The following is a 25,492-nucleotide window of genomic DNA, read 5'->3' on the forward strand; positions in this document are numbered from 1 at the left end:
GTTCAGGGGGATAGTTTGAGGTGTGGTCTATATGGATCTCAGAGGTTGCAGCTGGGCCTCAGTTGCCCACAGCATCAATCAGCTCAACAAACGCACTTTCACTGACTTTTCTCCTGCTGTTGTCCCACTGTCTCCACTCCCTCCCTTCTGCTTCCTGGGATCGAAGCCCAGTAAACCACCTGCACCCAAGCCCTTGTCTCAAGCTCTGCCTAGGGGAATCCCAACTGAGAAAACGCTCAATCAGTATTTGCTCTTATGGTTACCGAAGAACTTTTCTATTCCTAGGAAGACCAATTTGGGAACCAAAATTCAAGCTGCGTGCTGAGACGTTTTTTTCTCATTTGATATTTTATTTAAATTGAAAAACATACAAAGCGATAAACATTGCCTCATTTCGTTACACATTTAGCAAATCCCATGAAATCAGACTGTCCCCGGCTCCTGGAGATTTGCGGTTTCTGTTCTTCTCTTGCGGTCCTGCCACTTCTCACTCCGGCTTTGTCCTATAGAGCTGGTCTTGCCTCTTCCCCTAGACTGAGAGGACAGGGTCCGAGTCTGATTCATCTTCCTCACCTCTTGTGGCACCCAGCCTAGGGCCTCACCTATACTAGGCACTAAATAAATATCTGATGAGTGAATGAATGAACAGGTGGATGGATGCAAAGGGCACTGAGACCTCCAAAACCTCCTGCAGACCCTCCCACCTGGAGACTCGGTTGATTTGCCTGTCCGTCTCTGCCTGAGCTAGGCTGGTCCATACCAGCCCGTAGATCAGGAAGAGCCTTCCTTTTCACACGTGAAAACCGCGCTATTCATTTGCTGTCACTGTGGCAGCTACTCGATCAAGAATCGTTAAATTAAGAAATGAATGAATGAATGATAGTTATTTGCTATTTTTTAGTAGGTGTAATCAGAAATTATATTCAAAATCAGGGCAACAACCAATTGGAACTCGGCTCCCTGCAGCGTCAAGCTTTGTTTTTGACTCCAAAGTGGCCACTCGGCCCCTGGGAGGCCCAGAGGCCCCGGGGAGGAGCTGGGCAGCTGGGCCCGACGTGGGAGGCGGTCAGGGGGCTCGGCGCTATTTGCCAACTGGCCCTCAAGTGCTTTACAATTCCAGCTGGCTGTCTGTGTTGGTGCATGCTGCCTGAATGTCAGGCCCGATTGTCAAGGTTAGCACGAGGTCCTCCACACTCTTTTACCAGTCGCTTCTAGATGCCAGATACCGGCACGGGCAGGACACCTGAGCCGGATGAAGATTCTAGCCAGCGACCATAGACCTTCTTTTCTCCTCCGTGCAAAGCCAACTGGCCCAGACCAGCACCAACCTCAGCTTTGGTTTCATTGGCACCGCGCTGTGAGACTGAGCCAACGGGCCTACGTGGACAGCTTCTAGCGCTGCTACGGCTTGATCTTCTTCCCGTGGAGGTTTTCACTGAGGCTCCTCTGGAGTTTCTCCCTGTCAGGCTCGGGTTACGGGTGGGAGCTGGACACCGCGCCCGGGCTGGCACTCCTCCGCAGATGGGCCAGCACGGACAAATGTCCTCCTTCCAACTCCGTTAAATTCAGCCCCTCCCGGGCTTGACCACAAGGGCACAAGCACTGCCAGGGCGACATCATTGTGTAGATCCTGGGTATATTCTCTTCTGTGTATGGAGCTCTGTTTCCTGGAATTATTATTTCTGGTAGGATTGGGGTTGATTTCTAGCTATTATTTTTCCAGCTGAAATGCTTCCTTCCTTCGCTTCGCCATTTCAGGAAGCTTAGGGAAAACACCTGTCCTGTTCCCAGAGGCCGTTTTAGAGGGTTTTACTGTCTCAGCTTCTCTTCCTTCCAGGCCAGGGTGAGATACAAGTTACAGCTCTGACGCTATCGCCTATGAGCTTAAACCTGGATTTCTCTGGGTCCTTCTTTCCTCAACTGCTAAGTGGAGACAATGAGAGGACAAAAGTGATAATGAGAATCAAAGTACTAAACGACCTAGGGTAAACATCGAAGGCACTCTGTCAGCCATAGTTCTGGCCTTAGGGGGCTATGGTTTAGTGGGGAAAAGAACACATTAATAGGTGATTAAGATCAGACTTACACATCTTACCAAGAGGGGTAAATACAAGGTGTCACACAAGCATGTGGGAATGAGGCTTAACTCAGCTTTGAGGGCTCACGGAGGGCTTCTTGGAAGAAGCATAGGAAGATTAGGAGTTATCAATTGTCATTAATTATAATTAGTAGGGTGCTTAACACACGCTAGGAAGATATCACAGTTGTGCCTGTCTCTCAGGGATCTTAGTCTCCATTTTACAGTCGAAGAAACCAGCTCAGAAAGGTTAAGCAACTTGCTCAAGGACACACAGCTAAGTGGCATGGTCAGACTTTGAATTTAAGTTCAAATACAGAAACTTTGCTTTTAAGCATGTGCAGTTCTGTTCATGCATGTCCCTGCAGGCATATGTGACTTCCTATTGCTCATAGGATAATGACTAAACTCCTGAATGGGCCCAAAACTCTCCTGCCCACTCCCCTGGTGTCACCCTTCACTCCTCTCTCGACCTGCGACTCCCATGATAGTCAGCCTCAGCAGCAGCTCAAGAAAAATCCTCTGCTAAGGCTGAGCTGGTCCTGTGGGCCTTCATGGCAATAGGGAGCCACGGAGGATTCCAGCAGAATGAGCGGGAGCAAGACAAGACCTGAAAAGGCCAGTTAAGAGAGGGTTGAAGCAACCCAGGCACAGGTCCATGGGGATCTCAACTACAGGAGGAGCAGGAAGGAGAGAGAGAGGGGAACTGGAGTCAGGAGACATTCAGGGGCCAGCCTGGTGGCACAGCAGTTAAGTTCGTATGTTCTGCTTCTTGGCAGCCCAGGGTTCGCCGGTTCAGATCCCGAGTGCGGACATGGCACCGCTTGGCACGCCATGCTGTGGGAGGTATCCCACATATAAAGTAGAGGAAGATGGGCACGGATGTTAGCTCAGGGCCGGTCTTCCTCAAAAAAAAAAAAAAAAAAGAAAAGAGACATTCAGCAGGAAGAACATACCAACCACGGCTACTGATTGTGCTGGGGAGAGAAGGAAAGCAAGGAGTCCGGGCTTCAGCCGGAGCTCTGGCTGGCACAGCAAGGTAGAGGGCACTAGCTACTTTGCAGGAGCTGCGATCAATGCCTAACAGAAGCAAATGAGACCTGTAATTCTGCTGTACTTTCCTTCCAGATGTTGAAGGGCCTTGGGAACCTCAGAATTCCTCTTCCTTGCCCCTTCTGTTCCCTCCCTTCCACACTGTGTGGGAATTTACCGAAAACTCTGAAAAAAATCTGTCTTCTCTGCCCACCCCTCCAAGTTGAACTACAAACCTACATAGCATGAGCCCCAGACGAGGCGCACAAAGGTGCCCGAAATTCACCTTTCAAACACAAAGATCAATCACGCCCAAGAAATCTAGCCTGAAATGAAGAGGTGTTTAAACGAAGGAGGCTGAGGGGCACGGAGAAAAACAACTTAAGTTATTAAAGCGGAGGTTTCACAGTGCGGAAAAGTGTTCCAATAACGTCAGACTAGAAATGTAATCTATTGACCGTCCAGATGGTTCTTTGGGGTGCTCTGATTAAAGTCTGGGCTTACCTGTTTGTCTCTTTCAGAGAGTTTGTTACTCAGGGAGAAGGTCAGACCTCCGCACACTGCAGCCGTTTTCTCACATGCGTTACTGAGTGACTATCTCTGCAACTTTGGCTTGTTAGTTAATTACTGTGTAAATTTCCCCACTGAAAATGGAGATCTGATTCAGTGTTGGGCTCTTTCTGGAATTTAAGTGTCAAATGTTGGGGTTGTTTAAAAGGATGGTTTCTTTCTTCCCTGTTTATTTTCCCCCTTTCTTCTTGAGCCCGTGGTACATTTGAAATACTGACATTATGATATCAAAATCACTGGCATGTCAGCAGACTCGGGTACCTAGAATATAAGGTTAGGAGGGTTTGGAGGCAGAATTAGATGGAGAAACTGGAGGAAAAAAGTCCTTGAGTCAAATTATCTTCAGACGGACTTAGATTCAACTGTGACACAAGGAGCACAGATGTGTCATGTGTTCATCGACGAAATAAAATATTATTTATATTGGTGCTGTTCAAAAGAAATATGCTGTGAGCCCAAAACATAAGCCACTATGAAATGTAAAATTTTCCAGTAATCTCATTAAAAAAAGTGGAAAGAACCCAGTGGAGTTAATTTTAGCATTATTTTATTTAATCCTATATATCTAAATATCATATTTCAACATATGGTCAGTGTAAATATTATTGAGATCTTTTACATTCTTTTTTTCTACTGTCTTTGAAATCCAGTTTGTGTGTTCTACTTAGAGCAGATCATTATCCAGAATTTGCTGCATTTCAAGTTCTCAACATGTAGCCACATGTAGCCACAGGTAGCCAGGCTCCCATAATGCACACTGTTCAGTGACAGGTTTTCCCCTCACACTGACAGACCAAGAGCAGGTTTATACATTTAACGAATCTGCCTCCCCCCTCTTTCCAATTGCAAAAGGAAAAAAATGTGTCTGTGATGAAAACTGGCAAAATGGCTCTGTTGATAAATTGCAACTTAAATTGTTTTTCATATAATTGTTCCTAGGTTCCAGGACTGGTAAAAAGTGAAAAATTACTCTTTTCAGGGTGTAGACAACTTCATTCAAGAGGCAGTAAAACTCAGGCATTAAAATAAATAACCAGCTACATGTTTTTTCGAATGAGGGGTAAAAATTTCATCCATTCAGATGGTGCAAACTTTTCATTAATAAGTGTCGGCAGACCTCTCCTCCACAAGCTAGTGACTACATTAAACAGGAATTACAAGAAGTCTGTTGGTTCCCAGCAGTATTTTTCTGTAGATTAGTCTGACAATTTAAAAATATCTATATACATCTGGCAGCTCTGAGATGACTTTAATTTCTAGCTGGCAGAACTCTCATGCTCAGCATTTTTGGAGGGTGGGGACTACAATAATGAGATGCATCCAGAAAAGTTTTCTGGCAGTTGAATTGTATTACCTAACAAATCAAGTTCTATCTGATGTGCTGGGCATCTTTACCTTTCTGGCCCCAAATCCAGGGAGCACATTATCTTTCGAGCTGCAAATACATTCTGAGTTTTATTTATTGGAGGTTGTTTTGCTGGAGAAGGCAGCAAGGTTCAGCTGCAGGAATTTTCTGGAATCAAAAAGATCTGGTTTCAAATCTCAGTTATTTCCTGGGTTATGCTGGGCCGGTCACTTCAATTCTCTGAGCCTCAGATTCCCCGTCTGTGCAAAGGGGATGATAATTTCCAACTCAGAGACTGTTGTGAAGATAAATGTGATCATAAACGTACAGTGTCTGGAGCGGACACTTGATGGATGATAATTCTCTCACACTGCCTCCCTCGGGCTAACGGCTCAGAGAGATTCAATGATGTTAAGTGCTCACAGACTCAATGTTTAGGCAAGGCTTTTGTATTATCTATTTCTATATCTATATCTATAACAGACTGTCTCAAAACTTAGTGGCTGAAAACAACAAACAGATATAATCTTACAGTTTTTCTGGGTCAGGAATCTGGGCACGGCTTAGCTGGGTGGCTCTGCCTTAAGGCTGCCCATGAGACAGCCGTCAAGCTGCCAGCCCGGGCTGTGGTCTCATGTGAAGGCGTGACCGGGGAAGATATGCTTCTGGGCTCACTCAGGTGTTGTTGTTGGCAGGGTTCGGTGCTTTGTGGGCTGTTGGAGTGAGAGCCTCAATTCCTCACTTAATTCCACCTTTAGAGTTCCTTGGCGCTTGAGCCCTTCCATAGGGCAGTTCACCAGATGGCAGCTGGCACATGAGATGGAGAGACAGAGAGGAAGGGAGAGGGAGAGCGCGCACAAAGGGTAGGAGCCTGGGTGTTCTTGTAACCTAACTTTGGAAGTAACATCCCATGACTTTTGCTGTCCTCTGTTTGTTAAAATCGAGTCACCAGGTCCAGCAACACTCAGGGGAGGCATGACACAAGAGCGTGCATATTAGGAGGTGGGATCCTTGGGGGCCTTCTCAGCGGTTGCCCACTGCAGACTTCTGCAGCTATAACCTTCGCGTTAGCTGGTATTACTCCCCCTCACCTCCCCACATTGGTTCTAAGTCAGTAATACACATACGAGCTGAACAAAGAGCTCTGCTGAACGCTTCACGTAGTCCTCATGATACCGGACACTCCAGGTCGTGGTCCTTCCTCAGTTTGCTGCGTGTCTGCCTTCCCAGTTAGACTGTGAGCTCCACGGGGACTGGGGTATGGTTTGCTCACTGCCGCAATCCAGAGCAGAGAATAGCGTGTGGCAGAGTCGGTTCTTGGTAAATGCTTGTTGAATAAGTAAGGGAATGAATAGGAGTCCTTTTGCTTCATGCAACAACTCTAGGAGGCGTGCAATTATCACGCCACTTCACAGGAAACTGACACTCAGACATCAACTGACGTCCTCAGCTTCACAGAGCTGGTAAGCGGTGGCACCCAGGAGCCCAGGTGAATGGCCACCTCAACGCCTCTTCCCTGTCACGCGACTTTGTGGCCTCCCGATTCTATGTTGGAGGTGGAAAGTGCGTGTGCGTGTTACACGTCACGTGTTTTGGGAGGGCAATGGTCATCTTCTTCCACTGGGCAGCCTCTCAACAGGTGGTTCCCCCACCCACTACAGTTTGGAGTGCAGCGAGCCTGTGTCCTCTGGTGAATCTCTGTTTCCCTTACGTGCCGGAGAGAGCACAAAAATCAGGTGAAGGAAAGGGAGAGCGTGGAGCAGGGCCTGTCGAGTCCTTGTGAAACCAAGCTACAGAGGACCCTGCGGGTGGCACCTCTCCCACTGCCTCCGCCTGAATTTTCTGGCGCTAATGAAGCTAATGCCTCCTTGTTTTCAGCCAACTTCGTAAATAAAGCTTTTCCCTGGTCCTCTTAGCGTCCCTGCCTCTTTTCCCCCCTTGTTAAAATTCCAACTCTTCTTCAAGTTTAAAATGGTCTTTCTGAAATTTGAAAGGCCTGGATCTTAGATGCTTTGGAAGAAAGCTAATGATAATGACAGTAATAAAAAAAATAAACTATGATAAGAACCAAACACACGTTTATTGAATGCTGACTATGTTCTGGGCGGAACCGTAGGTGTTCCCATGTATTAACTCACTTAGCTCCCACGGAACCACTAAGTCAACCCTACTGATAATCTGAGGAGTAAGTGTACTATTCTCCCATCGCTTTGTAGTGAATTCCCTGAAAGCTAGTGGCATATAACAACAATAAACATTTGTTACCTCTGATGGTTTCTGTGGATCAGGCACTTGGGAGCAGCTGGGTGGTGCCAGCTCAGGATTTTTCTTGAAGGCTACAGTCATCTGAAGGCTTGGCCGCGCGAGAGGCTCTGCCTCCAAGATGGTTCATTCCAACGGCTGGGAAGTTGGCAGGAAGCTCAGTCCCTCCCCACGTGGGCCTGTCCACGGGGCTGCTTGGGTGTCTTCACATTGTGGAGGCTTCCCCCAGAGCAAGGGATCCAAGAGAGCAAGAAAGAAACTCCCCTATCCTTTGTGACCCAGCCTCGGAAGTCACCCAATGTCATTTTCATAATATCCCTTGTTCACACAGGTTGGCCCCATTCAGTGTGGGAGGGGCCGACACAAGAGCATGGAGACCAGAGGCAAGGATCTTTGAGAGCCATCTTGGAGACTGGCGACCACAGCAGCTGCCTTTTGGTACCAACCACAGCCACAACCATAGCTCCTTTTTCTTGAGCAATTGCCATGTGCAAGATACTGTGCCAAAGACTTCACGTACATTATCTCATTGAATCCTGCAGCAACTCTAAGATCCAGGTGCTCTTTTTATCCTCATTTTACTGATAAGGAAACTAAGGCTCAGAGAGGCTAATAACTTGCTCAAGGTCACAGAGCTACTGTGTGGCAAGCGAAAAAAGCACTGGAGTCCATCTCAGATAGACCTGCGCTCAAGTCGAGCTTGTGCTATTTCACCCGGTGTGAGGAATAAACGAGAAAATACACAGGAACTACAGAGCATTATACCAAAGACCACAGGGAGACAGAAATCCTTTCTTCCTGCCTCTAGCAATGTGAAGCCATGTCAGAGCACACATCTGAAGTCCGAGTGTCTCATTCTTGGTAAACAAGAGACATAAAGCTCTCTGGTTTTAATTCTTATTAAACCAACTGCAAAAAAGACTTGTGACTGGCTCCCTGAGGCCTGAACGACCAGCAGTGGAACGTACCACATTTTCCAGAAACTGAGTGTCCTGTGTTTTTGACGGAATTCTCAAGAACTGGGAAAGAGCAGAGCAATACAGCATAAAGAATGGTTTCACCTCCTGCCTGGCTCACACGGTGAGGAGGCTGAGAGAGATTCAGCATAAATACAAAAACAACAATTGAACTTAAATGGGATTTCACATTTGTCCAAATGATGTCAAAGACATTAATATATTTAAAAGAAGCACGTGTGTGCGCGTGAGAAAAAGAGACATGTGGAGAGTAAGCTAGCCCACTAAATCATTCCCAGAGTTGAGGTTCCTGTGCCCAAAGGAACCCAAGGAAACAAGAACCACAGCACTGGGTCAGGACCATGTTGTCCTTCCATATTCCTAATGTTTGGAGGCAAGTGAGCAGCTGCGGGAGAAATTACTTGCTTTCTTAGGTATCATGATCAAAGGCCAGGGGCCTCCCTCCATGTTTTCTGGAAAAGTGTACACATTCACAAACACCTGAAACATTACAAAAAATTTTAGGGGCTTTAAAACTCCCTGAAGCCCATGGGGTGGTCTCTCTCATAGTCACGGATCCCAGGATAAAAATCCCTGAATGCTAAATCTTTTGGAGAATTTACTGATGTTTTCCATACTTGACAAACTACCTTGTAATATGGAACTTGCTAAACTTCCCTCCATCACATTTTTTTCATTACCTTGAACTGTCGTTGGTATTTTTAAATTCAGACCTGATCCACTTTACCCGTCATGTTTCCAGACGCCAGCAGACAATTAAACAGCAAAGTCATTGACTCTGAGCATCCTTGAGGTCACCTCCATTGCATCTCAGATGTGATTCTTGCATCCCTGCAGCCTTCTTCTCAAACAGCCCCGGCTCCCACATCCTCCCTACTCCTGCAAACAGGTACACTGCATATGCTATACCAAACCTCGCCCTCTTTAGATGCGGGCGTTCAGGATGCAGTTCTTTCCGCTTGGACAGTGCATAGAGTTTTGTGTAACCACTGCCATAATCAAGCTGCAGAACCGTCCCACTGCCCCCAAATGTCCCTTGTGCCCCTTTGCACTCGTCTGTCTCCCCCAGGCCCAGACCCTGATAACTACAGATCTGATTTTGGTCGCTATAGTTTGCTTCCCTCCTCCCCCTCACGTCCTGTAAGTGGAATCATACAGAATGCACCCTTTGGGGCTGTATTCTCAGCACGCTTTTGAGATTCATTTATGGCGTTGCATTAAACGGTAAAACACCATTTGTTTATCTATTCACCAGTTGAGGAGCATATGAGTTCCTTCCGGCTTTTGGCGATTATTTGCATTAGTTTTTCGCTTTCGTCTTTTTTTGGGGCGGGGGGGGGGGTGGAGAGTGGAGTACAAAAGTGTCACTCTGTTCTTCCAGCATCTAAAGCCTTCGGGAATTCTCACCGGGGCTGTCTTGGAGCCCGGACTGCACTGGAGCAGCTGTTCTTTCTACATTTGGGCGTCTGCCTTCACATTACTTTCCTTTTTTGCAAACTGGGGCCCCAAAGTCCCACTGGTCTAGGCAGCCAAGATCCAGATGACATAACTCACTGGAAGGTGTGAGCCTCCGTGTTCCACGTGTGGTTCACGGACCATCAGCCTCCCAATCACCTAAAAGCTTGTTAGCCCAGCAGAATCCTAGGCCCCACCCCAGACCTGCTGAGCCAGGCACGGCGCCTTAACACGATCCCCAACTGTGTGGGACGCGTCTTAAAGCCTGAGAAATACTGGTCGTATTCCGCTCTCGCTACAAAAAACAAAATGCATCTTTTCTCATACTATTTGGTCCCTTCTTCCAACTTCTCCTCTGCCTCCCCGGAGAAAAGTCATTTTGAAGTTGGGTCCAGAACTCAAGTGTGGGTCTGGGGAGGCGGAGGGCGCCGCACCCTCGGAGGATGGAGGAGGGAAGGGGAGAGGGGGAGGCGGAGGACACTGCGCGCGCTGCTCCGCGGTGCTTGCAGCCCCGGGACCCGGGGCCAGGGCGCGGGCGCGGCGGGCCGGGGCGGGGCGGGCCGGGGCGGGGCGGGCGGGCGAGGGGCGGGGCGCGGCGAGGGGCGGGGCGCGGCGAGGGGCGGGGCGCGGCGAGGGGCGGGGCGCGGCGAGGGGCGGGGCGCGGCGAGGGGCGGGGCGGCGTGGGCCGCGGCGCCGGCAGCGGCGCCGGCAGCGAGCGGCGGCCGCGCCATGTGGCTGCTGGGGCCGTTGTGCCTGCTGCTGGGCAGCGCGGCGGGTGAGTGGGCGCGGGCTGCGGGGACCCCAGGGCCGCGGCGCGGGCGGGCGGGCGGGCGTGCGCGCGCGGGGGCGGCCCCGGCCCGGGCGGCCGGCCGGCGAGGGGCCGCGGCGGGTGTGCGCCGTCCTATTGTGTGGGCGTGCGCGCCGGGCCGGCGGCGAACTGGGGCGCGGGCGGGGCTTTGTGTGCAGCCGGCTTCTGGGGGCCCGGCCGCGGTCCGGCGGGGCGTAGCTCGCGGGGGTGCGTGTGTCTGTGGGTTGGGGGAAGGAGGAGGGGAGGGGACTGGAGAGAGCGCTTCCCTGCTCCCACCATCCCGGACGCCCAAGTGCGCCTTGCTGCGCTGGGGCCTCTTCCCGGGTGTCTTGCGTGCCCCCCGGTGCCTCAGTTTCCCCACCTGGACTGTAGTGTCGCCGCTTCTTTCCACTCCTTCCTGGGACTGTGTTTGTTTTGGGCAAACAGAAATGAAGCAGGGCCGGATCTGGGAATTACTAATCTTTCGCCCTGATCCTGGGAGCAAAACATTTATTTGTCCTCTGTGCAGCCCCACTCGCCCCTCAGTGGGCGTCCTGTCTGGCGAGGCGCCCTGGGAGAGGGCCCGGGCTCCGTCCGGCGGCCCCTGGAACCACCGCGGCGTGTGCATGCTGAGGTCCCGAGGAGCAGCACGCCTCTTTCCCTCCCAGCCAGCGTGCAGTTCCCGGGAACTTTTCTGCTGATGTGGGCACGCTCCGAATTCCAGCCCGGGAGCCCTTCCTCCTCTGGCGCTGCCCGCCGCCACAGCTGTCAGCTGCCCTTCCTCGCCTGCCCCTGATGTTTATTTCTGGGCAGCTGATGCCCAGAAAGTGGGTGACGGGCCCAGGGAGCTTTCTTCCGCAGGAGCTTGCTTACCTTGACGTTGGTGCCACCCACGTATCTAATTTGTGCCCGATTTTCCGGGCTGCTTCTAGCTGCTTGCTGTGGAGGTGTTGTGGGTGGTGTGTTTGTTGGGGAAGTTGAGGCTCACTTCATTCTGACCTGCCTCTCCAGGAGAGGTGTCCGAGTGGGAAGAAATCTCCCTCCTTCCTTGAAGTCTCTGGTCCTCACCGTCCACAGAGTCCACTGGGCAGCCTTCCCCACCTTTCAGACCTATGACATCACCCCGGCTCCTCCGAGACTCCTCGGGATGTCTGTGGGTTTGCTGTGGCTTCCAGTGAGGGTGGAGTGCTGGTGGCTGCTGTGGAATTTAGCCGGGTCCCGGTCAGAATGCCCTGTTTCCACTCAACTCCTGGGCCACCCCAGGGAGAGAGTTCCCTGGGGGCACTGGCAGCCGTGGGGAGGTGCGAGGATCCTTTGGAATCTGTCAGAACGGCAGGTTTCCAGGGCATCTCGGACACGAAGACCCGCCTAGACTCACGCTCTCCCTCTGCGTAGCCGTGGCATGTCCCATGTTGACACCGAAGTAGGACAGCCTGGACGCCGGCTGTCCTGGGTGTCTTCGGGGAGCTGCTTGTGCTCAGCGGGAACTTAGTTTTTGCGTCTCCCGGGTGGTACTGCTTGGCTTTGGTTGAGTCTCGATTTCTGTGAAAACAGCTGTAAGGTTAAGCAGCTGTGAAGTTAATCTTGTCCTCTGGTCAGTGCTGGTTATTTAATATGTGTGTACCTATAAAATACGGCTAAAAGAAGTAAAATGGCCATAGTGGGGAGGGAGAGATTGGGGGTCTAGGGACCGTTGTCTGTGGTCACGGAGCCTGTGTGGCTTTGAGCCACGTGTAGAGCTGCTGGTCTAGACAGCTCTGGGCAGGTTGGGGTGTGTGCGTTTTCCTGGTAGGTTAAACATCCTTTTAGCAGGGATTCCACTCTGACCTGACGCGTTAGCAGAGACGGAGCTGGTCATTTTTCCTGATCCGCCCTGGTGCCCCTGGGCTCCAGCCCCTAGAGAAGCCTGCATGGTTTGTTTTGGGGTTCAGAGTGGGACCGGAGATGCCACCCTTCTATCCCATATCCTACACCTCAATCCTCTTCTGGGAAGTTAATGCATTGGGAGGTTATCAGAGGCAGCGCTTGGGCTCCTGTCTGCCTCTGGTAGTCTGTGCAGACCTGCAGGTGAGCTGAGCCCTAGGCTGCTTTCCAGGTCTTTGTAGGGCTGGGAGGCCATGACTTTCCCAGAGCAATTTGAGGCCTCTGTTGTTCAGGAACCTTCTCAGACACCTTCGTGTATGTTTTTTCCCGTTGTTTTTATTGTTTGTGTTAGGGAAGCGAAGCATTGGTTTTGGCTGTTATTATGTTGTAATGTATCCAGCGAGAGAGATGTCGGCCGTCCGCTGTCCATGTGTCCTTCGCCGGTGGCCTGGGTGGGTGTCAGCGTGCAGGTGGTGCACCGGGCCGGGGCTCGTGGCGGCCGGGGCCCCACGGTGGTCAGTCTGCTCGCCTCCTCGCGGGCTGACCTGGCCGGGACTGCCTGACGTTCTCCTCCCAACAGGGGAGAGGCTGCATTCTCCCCGTGTGCTCCCAGCAGTGTGGCTGTCCACCTCTTCTCCTGCCTGATGGTGCGAGCAGGTAGATTTTATTATTATTTTTTAACTAGCTTAGCGGCTTCGCGCCGCCCCACCGGGGTAGATGAGACTGTGTGCAGGGAAGTACAAATAAACACACCTTGTTGCTTCTCATCTTCAAAGAGATGCCACGAAGGCTCCCCACTGGGGTGTGCGGTGGTGTTTCCTGACTGCCCGGCAGCCATTTACCTTGGGGGAAGAGGGGTGGAGTGGGCGTGCGAGCAGGGGAGGGCAGGGCTGCAGGGCTGGTTGGGACACCTTTTTGCCAAAGTCACCAGGGTAGTTTGAAAGTGGGCTTGTATCGTCCTCTTGGTGAAACACTTTAGAGGATTGGGGCATTGGGAAGTTTGCCATCAGGTAATCTCTTATGAGAGACCTGGCCTTTGCCAGCTGCCTGTTCGCAGGGACAGGAGGAGGACAGGAGGCAGCATTTGCGGAGCATCTTATGTCTGAGACACTCTGCTCGCACTTTAAACACGTGATCTTGTCGAAGCTTTCCAACGATAGCGTGTGACAGGAAGCCATTTTCTGGTTCACTAGAGATCATCCATACCCAGGGTGCCAGAGTGAGCCCTTGTTTCTAGGTTTTTTTTTTGCTGAGGAAGATTGGCCCTGAGCTAACATCTGTGCCCATCTTCCTCTATTTTGTATGTGGGACACCTGCCACAGCATGGCTTGATAAGTGGTGCATAGGTCCGTGCCCGGGATCCGAACCAGCAAACCCTGGGCTGCTGAAGCGGAACGTGTGAACTTAACCACTCTGCCAGTGGGCCGGCCCCCAGAGTGAGGACTGAGGCCTGGATTCTAACCCAGTTTCTCTTGGCCCCCAACCTGGGCTTTTCCGAGTTTCCAGGCACCCGGCTCGGTGCGCCAGTGTCTTACCCCCGAGGTGCTTCTGTGAGTTAAGAGTCTGAGAGCTGGTTTCTGTGAGCAGCCCCTCTTCCCAGATCTGCTCACTGTGTGCTCGCTGCTCTGAACTACCCCGCAGTTCGTGTTCATGGTAAATGCATAAAATAAGTCTCAGTCCTTGAGGAAAGTTGGAAGTTTTCAAAATAGCACCAGTCTTTGTGCTGTTGTTACCACACTGCACTGGGGCTCTCCGGCCCGATGCGCATGCAACAAGCCAGTTATTGCGCCGTCGGCTTTTGGGAAAAGAAATGTCGCTTTATTTTGGGAGACGGCCTGCGGGGAGCCGGGGTGTGTGCCTTCCGATACGTCTCCTGGTCCAGGGCCTGGGCGTGGTTTGTGGGATGAAGGGCAGGGCGGCTGAAGTGGATGGATGGTTGGCGGTCAGCAGAGGTAAGGGGATTGGTGATCTGCGCAAGCCTAGTCAAGCTTCGTGCCTCTGCTGGGACGCGTGTTCACAAATGGCGGCATTCCCGTCCTCTGAGGGTGGGGTTTCCAGCTCCTTGATGCCAGAAAGGTCACCTGTCCAGCATTTGCGCAGGCCCAGTTGAGGGGCTGGTGGTCTTGGCTGGCCTGAACTGGACAAGGGGTCTCACTTCCTGAATGACAACTTTTTTTTTTTTTTAAGGAAGATTAGTCCCGAGCTAACATCCACTGCCAGTCCTCCTCTGTTTTACATGTGGGACGCCTGCCACAGCGTGGCTTGATGAGCGGTGCCATGTCCACACCCAGGATCCGAACCAGCAAACCCCGGGCCGCTGAAGCAGAACGTGGGAACTTAACTGCTGAGCCACCAGGCCGGCCGACAACTCATGATTACTCTGTTGATAAGATGGGTCCTGGGGGCCGGTGGTTACACTGTGTGCCTGGAGGGGGCACGTGTGGCAGAAAGATACCACAGGCCTTGGGTCCGCTTCTTGACCTGGGGCATAGCTACATGGGGATTTGTTTTCGTTCGTCAAGCTCTGTATTTGTACCTTTCCCTTTTCTTATATGTTTGTTGTATTTTACAATTAAAAAAATAAAAGATACTACATGCCCCGGGTGCAGCTTAGGGTGATGGAGCATTTTAGCTGAGATAGGCCTCAGGGGAGCTTTGTTTTTGGTTGTGGGCTTTTCTTGTTTGTTGTCTTTCCCGCTTTTTTTTCTGTCTTTGGAGTATTTTGGAAATGCTTGGACTATCCTAACCAGGCAGCTTTTGCTGCCAGTGCCTCTACGTGATGACCAGGGAGATTTTTAGGATGGACATTCCTCTGTGTGTGTGCCTGTACGTGCGTGTGCATGCCTTTCTTCCATTGTAATGCTGTAGGAGAACCTAATGTCCTGGATGCTGAGGCACACCCTTACAGACGCGTGCTGGGAGAGCGGCCAGCTGCTTGGAAGATGCAGCATTTGCTCGTTACATCGTTCGCTCCATCTTTGATGTTGCTTGTCCCAGTAAGTGGCCTTTGGTGACCGCTTGGTCAGAGGGATGGCGAGTGTTTATTTCAGGTAGGGCTGTTAGGGTTTCTGGAGATGGCGGCAGGGTCGGGGTAGGTCTAGCGCAGGGTTCCTCAACCCCGGTGCTATTCGCGTTTTGGGCTGGATCGTTCTTTTTTTGTGGGGGGGGCTGCCCTGTGCCTTGTGGGAGATTTAGCAGCATCACTGGTCCTAGCTCCCAGTAGCATCCCCCTCCTCCCCACCTCCTCCGGTTGTGACAACCGAAAATGTCTCTGGATGTTACCAGATGTCCTCTGGGGACAGAATCAACCCCGGTGGAGAACCCCTGGTCTAGTGTGAGCAAGCCCCCTTGCCATACATCTGGAGCATCACTACTGCTCATCCTAAAAGTGTCTTCTGGATGCTGCGGGTCCCGATGGCGTCCTCCCCCCAAGGGGTTTTTAATATCCGGGTTCTGCTCTGTGTTTCTGCAGCCCCACGAGTTCAGTATGAACGGAGATTCTCAGCTAGAAATGCCCTCAGCTCTGACCCCTTCCCTCTCACTTCCCCCCTTATGCCATCGTGAAAACTTGGGGACTTTTGGGTTGTAGATTTGGTTCCTTTGGGAGAGACCTGCTGAGGAAGCAGGTGAAAGGCAGGGGGCAGGTGACACCAGAAGCTGCGCGGTCCCCTGAACCGTTGCCCTTGGGAGGTGCCCCCGCCCGAAGGGTTAAGGGAGATGCTGCCTGAACTGTTGGCCTTGGCAGTCAGTCCTGTGTGGAAGTCGTCACCCTGGAAGTCCCCGTTCCTCCGCTCTGCAGAGAGGTTCTTGTTCTTCTCGGCTCCCCCTCCCTCCCGTCATTCCTTCTCCCTCCCCATGAAAAGGCTTTTATGTGTTGGCTCTGTCCTGCAGGTGGTGGTGAAAATTATACTAGCGGCAAGGTGGTTTTTGGGAAATTTTGATCTTATACTTTCTGAAGTCTTTTTCAAGTGATGCTCTGTGTCGCTTTAGAACACTGGATGCCGTCCTTTCTTCAGTGTCCAGCCTCCTTGAGGTCCTTTCTTCCTCCTCTCTTCAGACCACGTGGTCTGCTGCCGTCTTCTTTTGTGCCTGAACTTGCAGGAAGAAAGGAGGTTCCGTGGAGGGGGCGCTGGGCCTGAAGGGGAGAAGTGCCCGTTATCCCAGGCCAGGCCCCTGCGTCCCAAGTCAGCCCTCTTGAGAAAGCTGGTCCAGTGAGGAGCCTGGCTTCCCGAGCTTGCGAATACTACTTTCCCTTTTGTCTTTGGGCAGCTAGAACACGCTTCTCAAGGCTTCGTGCGGCTGTTGATTAGCGCGGTGCCGGCTCTGCCACATCCAGGCACCGTGCTGTGCTCCAGGCCTGCGAAGCTCCGTGGACCTTGTTCTTTGCCCTTGAAGAACCAAAGGATCCAGTGATGGAAAGGGGTGTTCACCTTCTTTGTTATCTGGGAAGGGCAGAGGCACTTCTGACCGTGGTGTGGCAGAGGCATTCCTGACACAACCGCGTGCCCATCCCCAGGCTTTGGCAAACACGGCTGCCCTGTCTTTGGGGATGCTCAAGGGGTGGGTCCTTGAACAGATTCCAGAGGTGACGACACACGTGCTCGCTTGCTGCTTTAGCTTTTCAGACAAGATGTCGGGGTACACATGTTGGTGCTTGAAGACTCTTGGCTCTAGGCCTCTGAGATTCAAGCAAGACTTTTCTTCTGTGGCTTGTAGGCAGCAACCTTCTTTATCTTATGGTCATACTCTCTCTCTCTGTATCTCTTAGCATTTTAGTCCCGGGTCCTGCTAGATTGTCAGCTCCTTGAGGGCTGGGTTCATATATTGAATGTGTATGTCATGTTTCTTATTTCCTTTGTGGTGTCTAGGAGCATAATAATAACTTCTTGAAGATTTACTCTACCTGGCGGGATGCCAAGACCGTATAGGTATAATTTGGTTGCAATCTTCTTGAGTGAAAAATATTACAAAAATAATACGTTGAATACATACTCACTCTAAAAATTTCAGACAAAGTAGAAGTAATTTCAGTAAAACATTAAAATCTGCCTTTATCCCCCGTTTACATTTCTTACCCTTTCATGAATTACTGGTAACTCTCTGGTATATGTCAGTTTAGTCTAAATATGGATTTATACACATGCACACACATGTGCACACACGGGCACATGTATATAGTTTAATGAGTTCGTACTTGTGTATATTTGTAGTTTTTTGACTTGCGTTTTTTACTTAAATGCTGTGTTTTGTCACTTTCTACTTGGAGCTGCGTGATGGTCTCCCTGGCCTCCCCTGTGGTTTAGACTGTTGGTATTTTCACTCCCCTCCTCTGGCTGCTCCATGTGTGAGTGGCAGCCTCTTGCCTCTGTCTCAGAAGCAAAATGCAGTAGTTTTAGCTGTTTCTGAGTATCTTCCTCTCTTAAGTCCTTTAAAGTGCTTGGCTCTTGCTTTGCAAGAAAATAGGGAATTCAGTCATTCTTCCAGTGACAGATATTTGCTTCACTATTATCACATTTTCAGTGTGTTTCCTTGCCTTTTTGTGTACACGATCATTTTTTATTTTGATGCAGAATTTTAATGCAGTCTTTTAAAGGCATTCCACATGGCAGGGGGATTCAACCTCTGCAGGACGAGTGATGCGGAGAACTGGATGGAAGTGTGACACGTGAACGGCAGTGACCGGCTTCACCCCGTCACTGTCAGTGGTCCGTACGTCACAGCTTCCGCCCGCCCTGTGCTGTCGTAAGATGCTGTTGGCTGTTGGGCACAGCTTGATTTCAGAGATGTTACAATATTAGAGATAAATTAGGCACATCCTGATTTTGGAGATGTTATAATACCAAAGGTTTCTGTCGTCTTGGCCATCTTTCTTTCAGTTCTTGTATATCTACCCGTTCTTTGAAAAGTAGCTTTAAAAACATCTTCCGGTGTGTGTATATAAATGCTTCACATAACTCCGTTTCGGTCAACAACGGACAGCATTCATGACGGCGGTCCTGTAGGATTAGGGCCACCTAGCCTAGGTGTGCAGTAGGCTGTGCCATCCAGGTTTGTGTGAGTGCACTCTGTGATCTTCCCACGATGACGAAATCACCGAACGGCCACATTTGTCAGAACGTGCCCGTGTGGTTAAGCAACGCGTGACTGTACGGTAATTTAATGCTTCCTCTGCTGATAAATCTTATTTCATTCTCACAGCAGTTTATTCAGGTAGGTAGTGTGCTCTGCCATTTTATAGATGAGGAAACTAGAAGGCGAAGTGTTTTTCCCAAGTGCTCAGCGGGTAAGGGGTGGTTTCTGAGTTAGCGTGTAGGTCTGCACCGCTTAGACCCGTGCTCCTCAGTGCTGGCTCTCTGCTCTGGCACGGAGCAGACACCAGGGCTGTGTTTGTTGGAAGAAGGAATTGCAGGGCCCAGCTAGTGCTGGAGAATTCCATCCTCGGGTGGTGATGTCGGTCTTGACTTCCCGCTCACTGTGCTGGATGGATGGTCTCTTCGAGGGCCGTGGGACTGGGGGGCATCCTGAATTGATTTTATTCAAGTGGCCTGACTTTGGCAGGTTGAAACAGACATTCTGCCAATCCCCCATGGGGAGAACATGTCATGATAGGCATTTAAATTGGCCTTTGCAGAGGCTTGATTTAGTAAAAGAAACAATAACAACAATAAACAAGTTATTTCAGCACCATGAGACTTGCTTGAATATATTAATGACGGGGAATTTTTTTTCCCCTTTGGATGGAAATATTTTCTTGGAATACCAACTGGAAGCAATTTCTTTTTGGTCAGTACCTCCCTCAAAAGTGCTAGGTGTCAAATAGAAGGGCTTGCTGATTTCAAAGTGTAGAAGTAGATTTTTAAGACAAAAATAATACGGCAGATGATAAAGCCTCATATAAAAATACAAATTTAAGGTTTTTCTTACTTTCTGAGCCTCGGCTCAAGCCTGTGTGGTTCACCTGTGAGAGAACTTCTTCTGAACTGGTCATTGATGTTACTTCTAGTGAAAAGTGAAGTGTTACTATATTCCTCCAGAAGGAAGCCAGAAATAATTCGGTGCATCCTGTTCCCTCAAACCAAGGGGCTCTTGTGGGCGGTCAGTCGTGCCCTGTGAGGAGGCGATGCCTCAGGTCTGTGCAGTGTTTATCACTGTAGGGGACCAGAGTGAGCCTCCCAGTTCCAGACTCTCACTTCCAAGTTCTTTCCTGAAGGAAAACCAGTCTTTCCTTTTAATGAGTCCTCATGATACCAGGAGCCTGTAAATTGCGTGAATTTGCTGGTGCCCGTATCAGACTGTAATTTTTGACAGACAGTGCATTGTGAAGTGGAGGGTTGTCTCTGGCCTGGAAGAGAGGCCGCCAAGAGGCAGGGCAGCCATTTAGCTCCCTCTGGAACAGGCCTCAGCAGCTGGAGGGGCGTGGAGTTCATGAATAAGTTGATTTAGAAGACTTGCACGCCCGAGGTGCCAGTCTTCCCCGTGGGACGCCTGTGTGTCTGTTGGCAGAGAGAAATGAAAACAGAAAGGGTGTTTAATTTTGTTGCATTAAAAATCCCTTCTCGTTATTCTAAGGCCCAGTGAGGTTGACTTCGGGGATATCAGGAGCGTGTTGTCTTTGATGGCATCGCTGGGACGTTTTCCTCCCTTTTTAGCCTTGAATCAGAGCAGTGTTCTCTTTAAACTAATTGGACGTGGCTGAAAAATGAACCCTTGTCACACTTGTAACTCCACAGTCAGTTGACAAAAAGCCTCTCAATTGGTTTGGAAAGTTCTAAATTTAACTTGTTTTTTGTTATATAAATAAAACGAGGAGTTTTGGGAAGATGGAAGAGTGATTAGCAACCTAGGGTGTTTCATCAGAGAAAAATCCAAAGCTATAAAAAAAACTGTTGATGCTAAGAGAAACCTGAACAGCACTGAATAGGGAGTTTTCAAAACCAGATTTTATAAAAATATTGACCTAAGTTTGCTTAAAAAGTATGATAGTGAGCCAGCCCTGATGGCTTAGTGGTTAAAGTTCGGCGCGTTCTACTTTGGCAGCCCGGGTTTGGTTCCTGGTCGTGGAACCACAGTACTCGTCTGTCAGTAGCCGTGCTGTGGTGAGGACTCACATAGAGGAACGAGAAGGACTTACAACCAGAAGATACAACTATGCACTGGGGCTTTGGGGAGGAAAAAAAAAAAAGAGGAAGATTGGCAACAGATGTTAGCTCAGGGCCAATCTTTAAAAAAAAAAAGGTACGATAGTAACGAGTGATCCCAGCTGGTGGGGACCGGGGGAAGCAGGACTGAAAGAGTGGATGGTCACTACTGTAGAAGCCGTAAGGCTGGAAGGAATAACTTGTGTCAGGAATAGTCTGTGTTAATGAAAGATGGAACTAACCTTACAAATATTAGAGAGAGACTGCGAGCCCTGGTGGGACCTGTGCGGGGCAGCACTGATGCTGTAGCGTATGCCCAAGGCTCGTTTCTGTTGCCTGAGTAGATGGTAATGACAGTACAGAAAAGCTAAGGAAATATGAAAATATAGTAAGGATGTTCAGTTTTTGAATAATAAGCGTATCAGAAGAAATGGAGATGCCAGAAATTGGAGTACGCGTTCAGGGAAAGGGACGCTGTCCAGCATTCAGGGGGCAATATCGGGATCTTTGGAAAGTACCCATAAAATGTGGCTGGCCGCAGTCCCACAGAAAAAGGAATCTTCCTTTCTTGTGTGATTAAAGTTCCACGAGGCAGGATGGGGCCTGGCCTGTTCTTTGATGTCCACCGTATTTGCTGTTAGACTCCAGCACCTGAGTCAGTGCCTGCCATCTGAGTCACACAGTTTGATTTCCTGTAAGTTGCCCAGAAGGAATGGAGGTGATCGCCACAGATTTGTCACTGGGCCATTGAAGAAAGAAGGAATTGAGGGCAGAGTGAAATGTACCTGGCCAAGCCTGCTTTGCCCTCGGTGACAGTGTTTCTGCTCCTCCAGATTTTGGAACAATCTCATTCATCACCAAAGACCCGCAGAGATCTTTACCAGAGAGAGCTTTGGCTTCAAAAAGACAAAGAGACAGAGGGCTTTGAGAGGGAAATGGATGAGAGAGATTTTAAGCTCAGGTGCTAAATCAGACAATCCATTGCGAGACTAGCGTGTGGTGTGGGAGAATGTCACATGTCACTGAGCACTGATGTACATCTCACTCCCGTATGACGGGAGGTCACGCAGGTACTTGATAAGTGGGAGAAGTTACCGAGAGGAAAAAGGGAAAACAGTTCTGTTTTATAAAATATCATTACAAATGTTAAATAGTAGGAAACTTAAGGTTATCTTCTGGTCTAATTTAAAAGGAAATAGAAATTGGCTACTGAAATCACACAGATGTCTTGAGGAAGGAAGGGCCTCAATATAATCTTAGAGGGAAATGGAGGGTGATATAAACACATCAATTATAAGACTGAATGTAAAACAAAGTGTCACTGTTATTGAAATTAAAAATCACCCACCTATTCATTATAGGAGATATAGTAAAAACCAAGAGAGAGAAATAGAATGAAAAGTTAGGGGAATAAAATCTACTATACAAAGGCTGGTTTGTTGTATCAGATAAGTAGTTTCATAGCATTAAGATAGATAAACAAGGTAACTTACTGCAAATGGCGAAAGCTCCATTGAACAAGGCATGTCTGATAATCCCCATAAAAAGACCAAGAGTTAGGAACATAATTCAAAGGTGTTGAAGGTTCTTTGAGTATAAAATTAGCTAGTGCTTGCCAAATTTTGGAAGGTTAAAATATTTAGAGAATACAACATGTTAATGTTTCAAAGAAAAAGTCTATGGGAATTGGGAAATGCTGGATCTAAAATGTGCTGGGGATTTGGCGCTAGGTGTCTGCACTGGGGGTGGTGGGTGGACTGACCGGTTCCTCGGGACACCCCAGGGGCGTTTCCTCCATACGCCTGCTCGCTAGGGGTGTGGAGCTAGGTGTGTGGATGTGTTTGCTAACGGGTGTTTTGAGGATGAAATCCTGCCTGCTAATGAGATGAGAAGGCTGATTAAGCTTAGTGAGCCTGACACCACTGGCTGCCCAGGGGGCGTCTGCGAGTGGGAATTTACAAGAGCAGTTGAGGGCCCGCCATCTGGCTAGGAAAGAAGGCTTTTTGCAAAAGTTCTCAAGAGGGAAAGTATATTTTTGCTTTTATACGTTAACGAGCATTGATGTTATTTGAATTACTAGAAAACATTTTCCTTGTTGACTAGAGGGGATTTTCTCCTTTAGCATTATAGTATAGGGGTTATGATGTGGAGCTTTGCTACTCAAAGTGTGGTCTCCAGGCCGACAGCATCACATCACCTGAATCAGAATCTGCGTTTTAACGAGATCCTCAGATGATCTTGTGCACATTACAGTTTGAGAAGCGCTGATGTGGTGGCTGAGAATACAGGCTTTCCAGGGAGCCCACCTGGCTTCAAATCCCAGCTTACTGCCTTGACCTCAGCCAGGTTTCTGAAACTTTTTCCAACCCATTGTGTCTTCATCTGTAAATAGGGATGATAATGGTCCTTACCATGGAGGTATGTTTTAGATGAGATGATGCATCTAAAGCCCTTAGCTTTTATAATTACTCGCTAAATGTTATTTAAATAATTACTCAGGTTTGTTATAAACATTTGGACAAAAATTTAGAAAAACATAATTTGCAGTTCTGATCTGAAGACTGTTAACACATTGGTTTGTGTTCTTTGATTTTACATCATTTTGCTCACACTGGGAATAGAATTTCATATCCTGCTTTTTTTCACTTGTAAATATAGCATAAGCATTTTCCCTTGTTAAACTAATCTGGCAGAACGAATGGTCTAGCATCACAGAATGGCTAGGGGTATTCTTTGATGTCGGCTATAAAAGCCATGTAGCCCAACCAAGTCAGTGGTATGCTCTCACACAGCTTATTTCCTTGTCTACACACGGGGCTGATGGTACTGTGGGGGACTGGAATTGGCCATCCCAAGATATGTCTCTTTGGCACGAGGATTATTTGGGGCTGGTTACTTTTAAAAACCGCAGACAAGAAAGAAACTCTGCAAAGTAGAATGTACTTACCCTTTGTTAAGAGACATTTACATTGTAGAGGAAATCTCCATCTGTAAAGGTCTCTCCCTCTCTGCACCAGGAAGAAGGGGGGATGACCTTATCTCTAGAAACTCTTATCAATGTGGAAGGCAAGGACTCAAGTCTGCATAATAACCTGACTCTTGTTTACTGTGCTTTTCTGGTAATCTCCCATAAGTGACTCCCCCCACCCCCAACATCCTCCTTTGTCTTTAGCTGAGGGTGGTATTTAAGGAGAGAGCTTCCGCCATTTTGGTGAGTTGCGAGCCTCTCCCGTGTATACGTGTTATAGATCTTTGTTTGATTTTCTCCTGTTATTCTGTCTCATGTGAATTTAATTTGTTGTCCAGCCAGAAGGACCCAGGGCGGGTAGAGGAAATGTCTTCCTCCCCTACAGGACCTGCCCGTCTCATTTTACCTGGTAGTTGTGAGGATGCAAGGAGTATCATGTATATGAAAATAGCTGGTAATAGATAAAATGCTGTTCACATCTGTGTGGCTGTAAGTGGATAGTCTTAATGTGCAGGAAGAGCCTAGAAACTTAGTTACCCATTGAGTCCACAACTCCACTTCTAGGACTTTATCCTAACTAGTTTGAGATATGTACAAAGATTCAGCCACGAGGACATGTGTGGCCGCTTGGTTTACAGTGGTGGGACGAGTTACCGTGTTGGTGTGCTCAGCTGCTATGCAGACAGTAGGAAGGATGCTGTTGGCTTGGACTCTCCAGCAGGATGTCCACCAGTCCTGTGGGGCTACTTACATTTAAATTAGTTAAGAATAAATAAAATAAGAACTGAATTCTTCTGTCACGTGAGGCATATTCAGGTGCCCCATAGCTCCGTGTGGCTGGTGGTTACTTTATTGGACAACTCAGATGTGGAACATTCCCATTGTCTCAGAAAGTCCTCTTGGATGGCCATGCTCTGGAAGCGTAGTTCTTACCTGGAGTGAAAATTCTTATGACATAGAATGATTCAAGTTTGTTGTGTGTGTATGTGTGTTATAAATTGTCCCTTGGTGCTGGGGGCACAACGTGGCATTTCTTCATTTTTCTAAGTCCTGTCAAGTCTGGCCCTGGTTGCCCCCACTCACCCAGAGCTGGAGAGTTGGTGTAAGTCAAGTGTTGAATTCTGTTGGTTCTTCAGGCCCCTGGGTGCCTGAGCTGGTCGCTGGCATTGCTGTCGCTTTTGTTCCAAAGCCTGTTTCCTAGTGTTGGACCTTCTTGTCTGCCAGACACTTCGGTCTACCCCTTCTCCTAAATTAACGGCCCTCCCCCATTTTACGCCATGATTTTCAAGGGTGGGGGGAGAGGGAGCCGCTCTGCCCCTCCCACACTCAGCTTGGTGGGAGAGTGTCAGCTGTGCACGGAAGAAGGCTGCAGCCACACCAGGTCAGTAAACTTGAGGACAGACCCTCTGGATTCCTCTGGCCCCGTGCACTCCGCTCTAGTGTCGTTTGCAGACCCGAGTGGACACTGCATCAGAGGGCTCTGCAGTGGGGACCCTTCATCCTTGCCCCTCTCCGCCTCTGCCAGCAGCATCGAGCCTCCCGGCCCCGTCCTCCCCTCCCCCTGCCAGTGGGGCGAACTGACACCGGTAACCCCTGCCCCGGCTTCCTTGGAGGATGCTGTTGGTGCCCCTGTGATCCCTTCTCGGGTTTTCAGCACTTGATTCTGGCCGGCTGGACTGAGAGGGGCTGGTGCCCTGCTCGTCGGTCCCTTCCCCCAGCTGGGCAGCCTGTGTCTGCAGTGTGTGCTCCTGGTTGCCGTCTGCGCTTACTGTTGCTTGAGGCTGTGCCTGCGTCTGTGTGGTTTCTCAGAGCGGGCTTCCTCTCCATCCACCTTCAGAACCTGCTAGTGAATGTCCTCATCTCCACAGCTGTCCTCACATATTTGAGTTCCAGCCGCAGGATTAATCACGCTTCTTTTTTTTTGCTTTGGTATATGTACATATCGCAAAATGGTCAACGCTGTAAGTTTAGTTAACATCCATCCCCTCACCATAGTTACAGATTTTTTTCTTGTGATG

The 25,492-nt window shown here is 49.4% G+C and overlaps 1 protein-coding gene across 8 annotated transcripts in view; it reads left to right on the forward strand.

Annotated features, from left to right (window-relative positions):
* Positions 1-10,380: 10,380 nt before the first annotated feature.
* The window catches only part of LDLRAD3 (low density lipoprotein receptor class A domain containing 3), a 271,148-nt gene continuing 256,036 nt past the window's right edge, over positions 10,381-25,492 (forward strand). For 2 of the 8 annotated variants that reach the window (XM_070564803.1, XM_070564804.1), the window contains exon 1: positions 10,390-10,493. In XM_070564803.1, the coding sequence (XP_070420904.1) occupies positions 10,448-10,493 (46 nt within the window). In that variant the 5' untranslated portion in view covers positions 10,390-10,447. Of the gene's footprint in view, positions 10,494-11,034; positions 15,365-25,492 lie in introns of those variants that run through there. The other 6 variants (XM_070564810.1, XM_070564819.1, XM_070564812.1 and 3 more) reach the window with 5 other exon arrangements.

The sequence above is a fragment of the Equus przewalskii genome, chromosome 11, assembly GCF_037783145.1.
Source record: "Equus przewalskii isolate Varuska chromosome 11, EquPr2, whole genome shotgun sequence".
Taxonomy (NCBI): domain Eukaryota; kingdom Metazoa; phylum Chordata; class Mammalia; order Perissodactyla; family Equidae; genus Equus; species Equus przewalskii.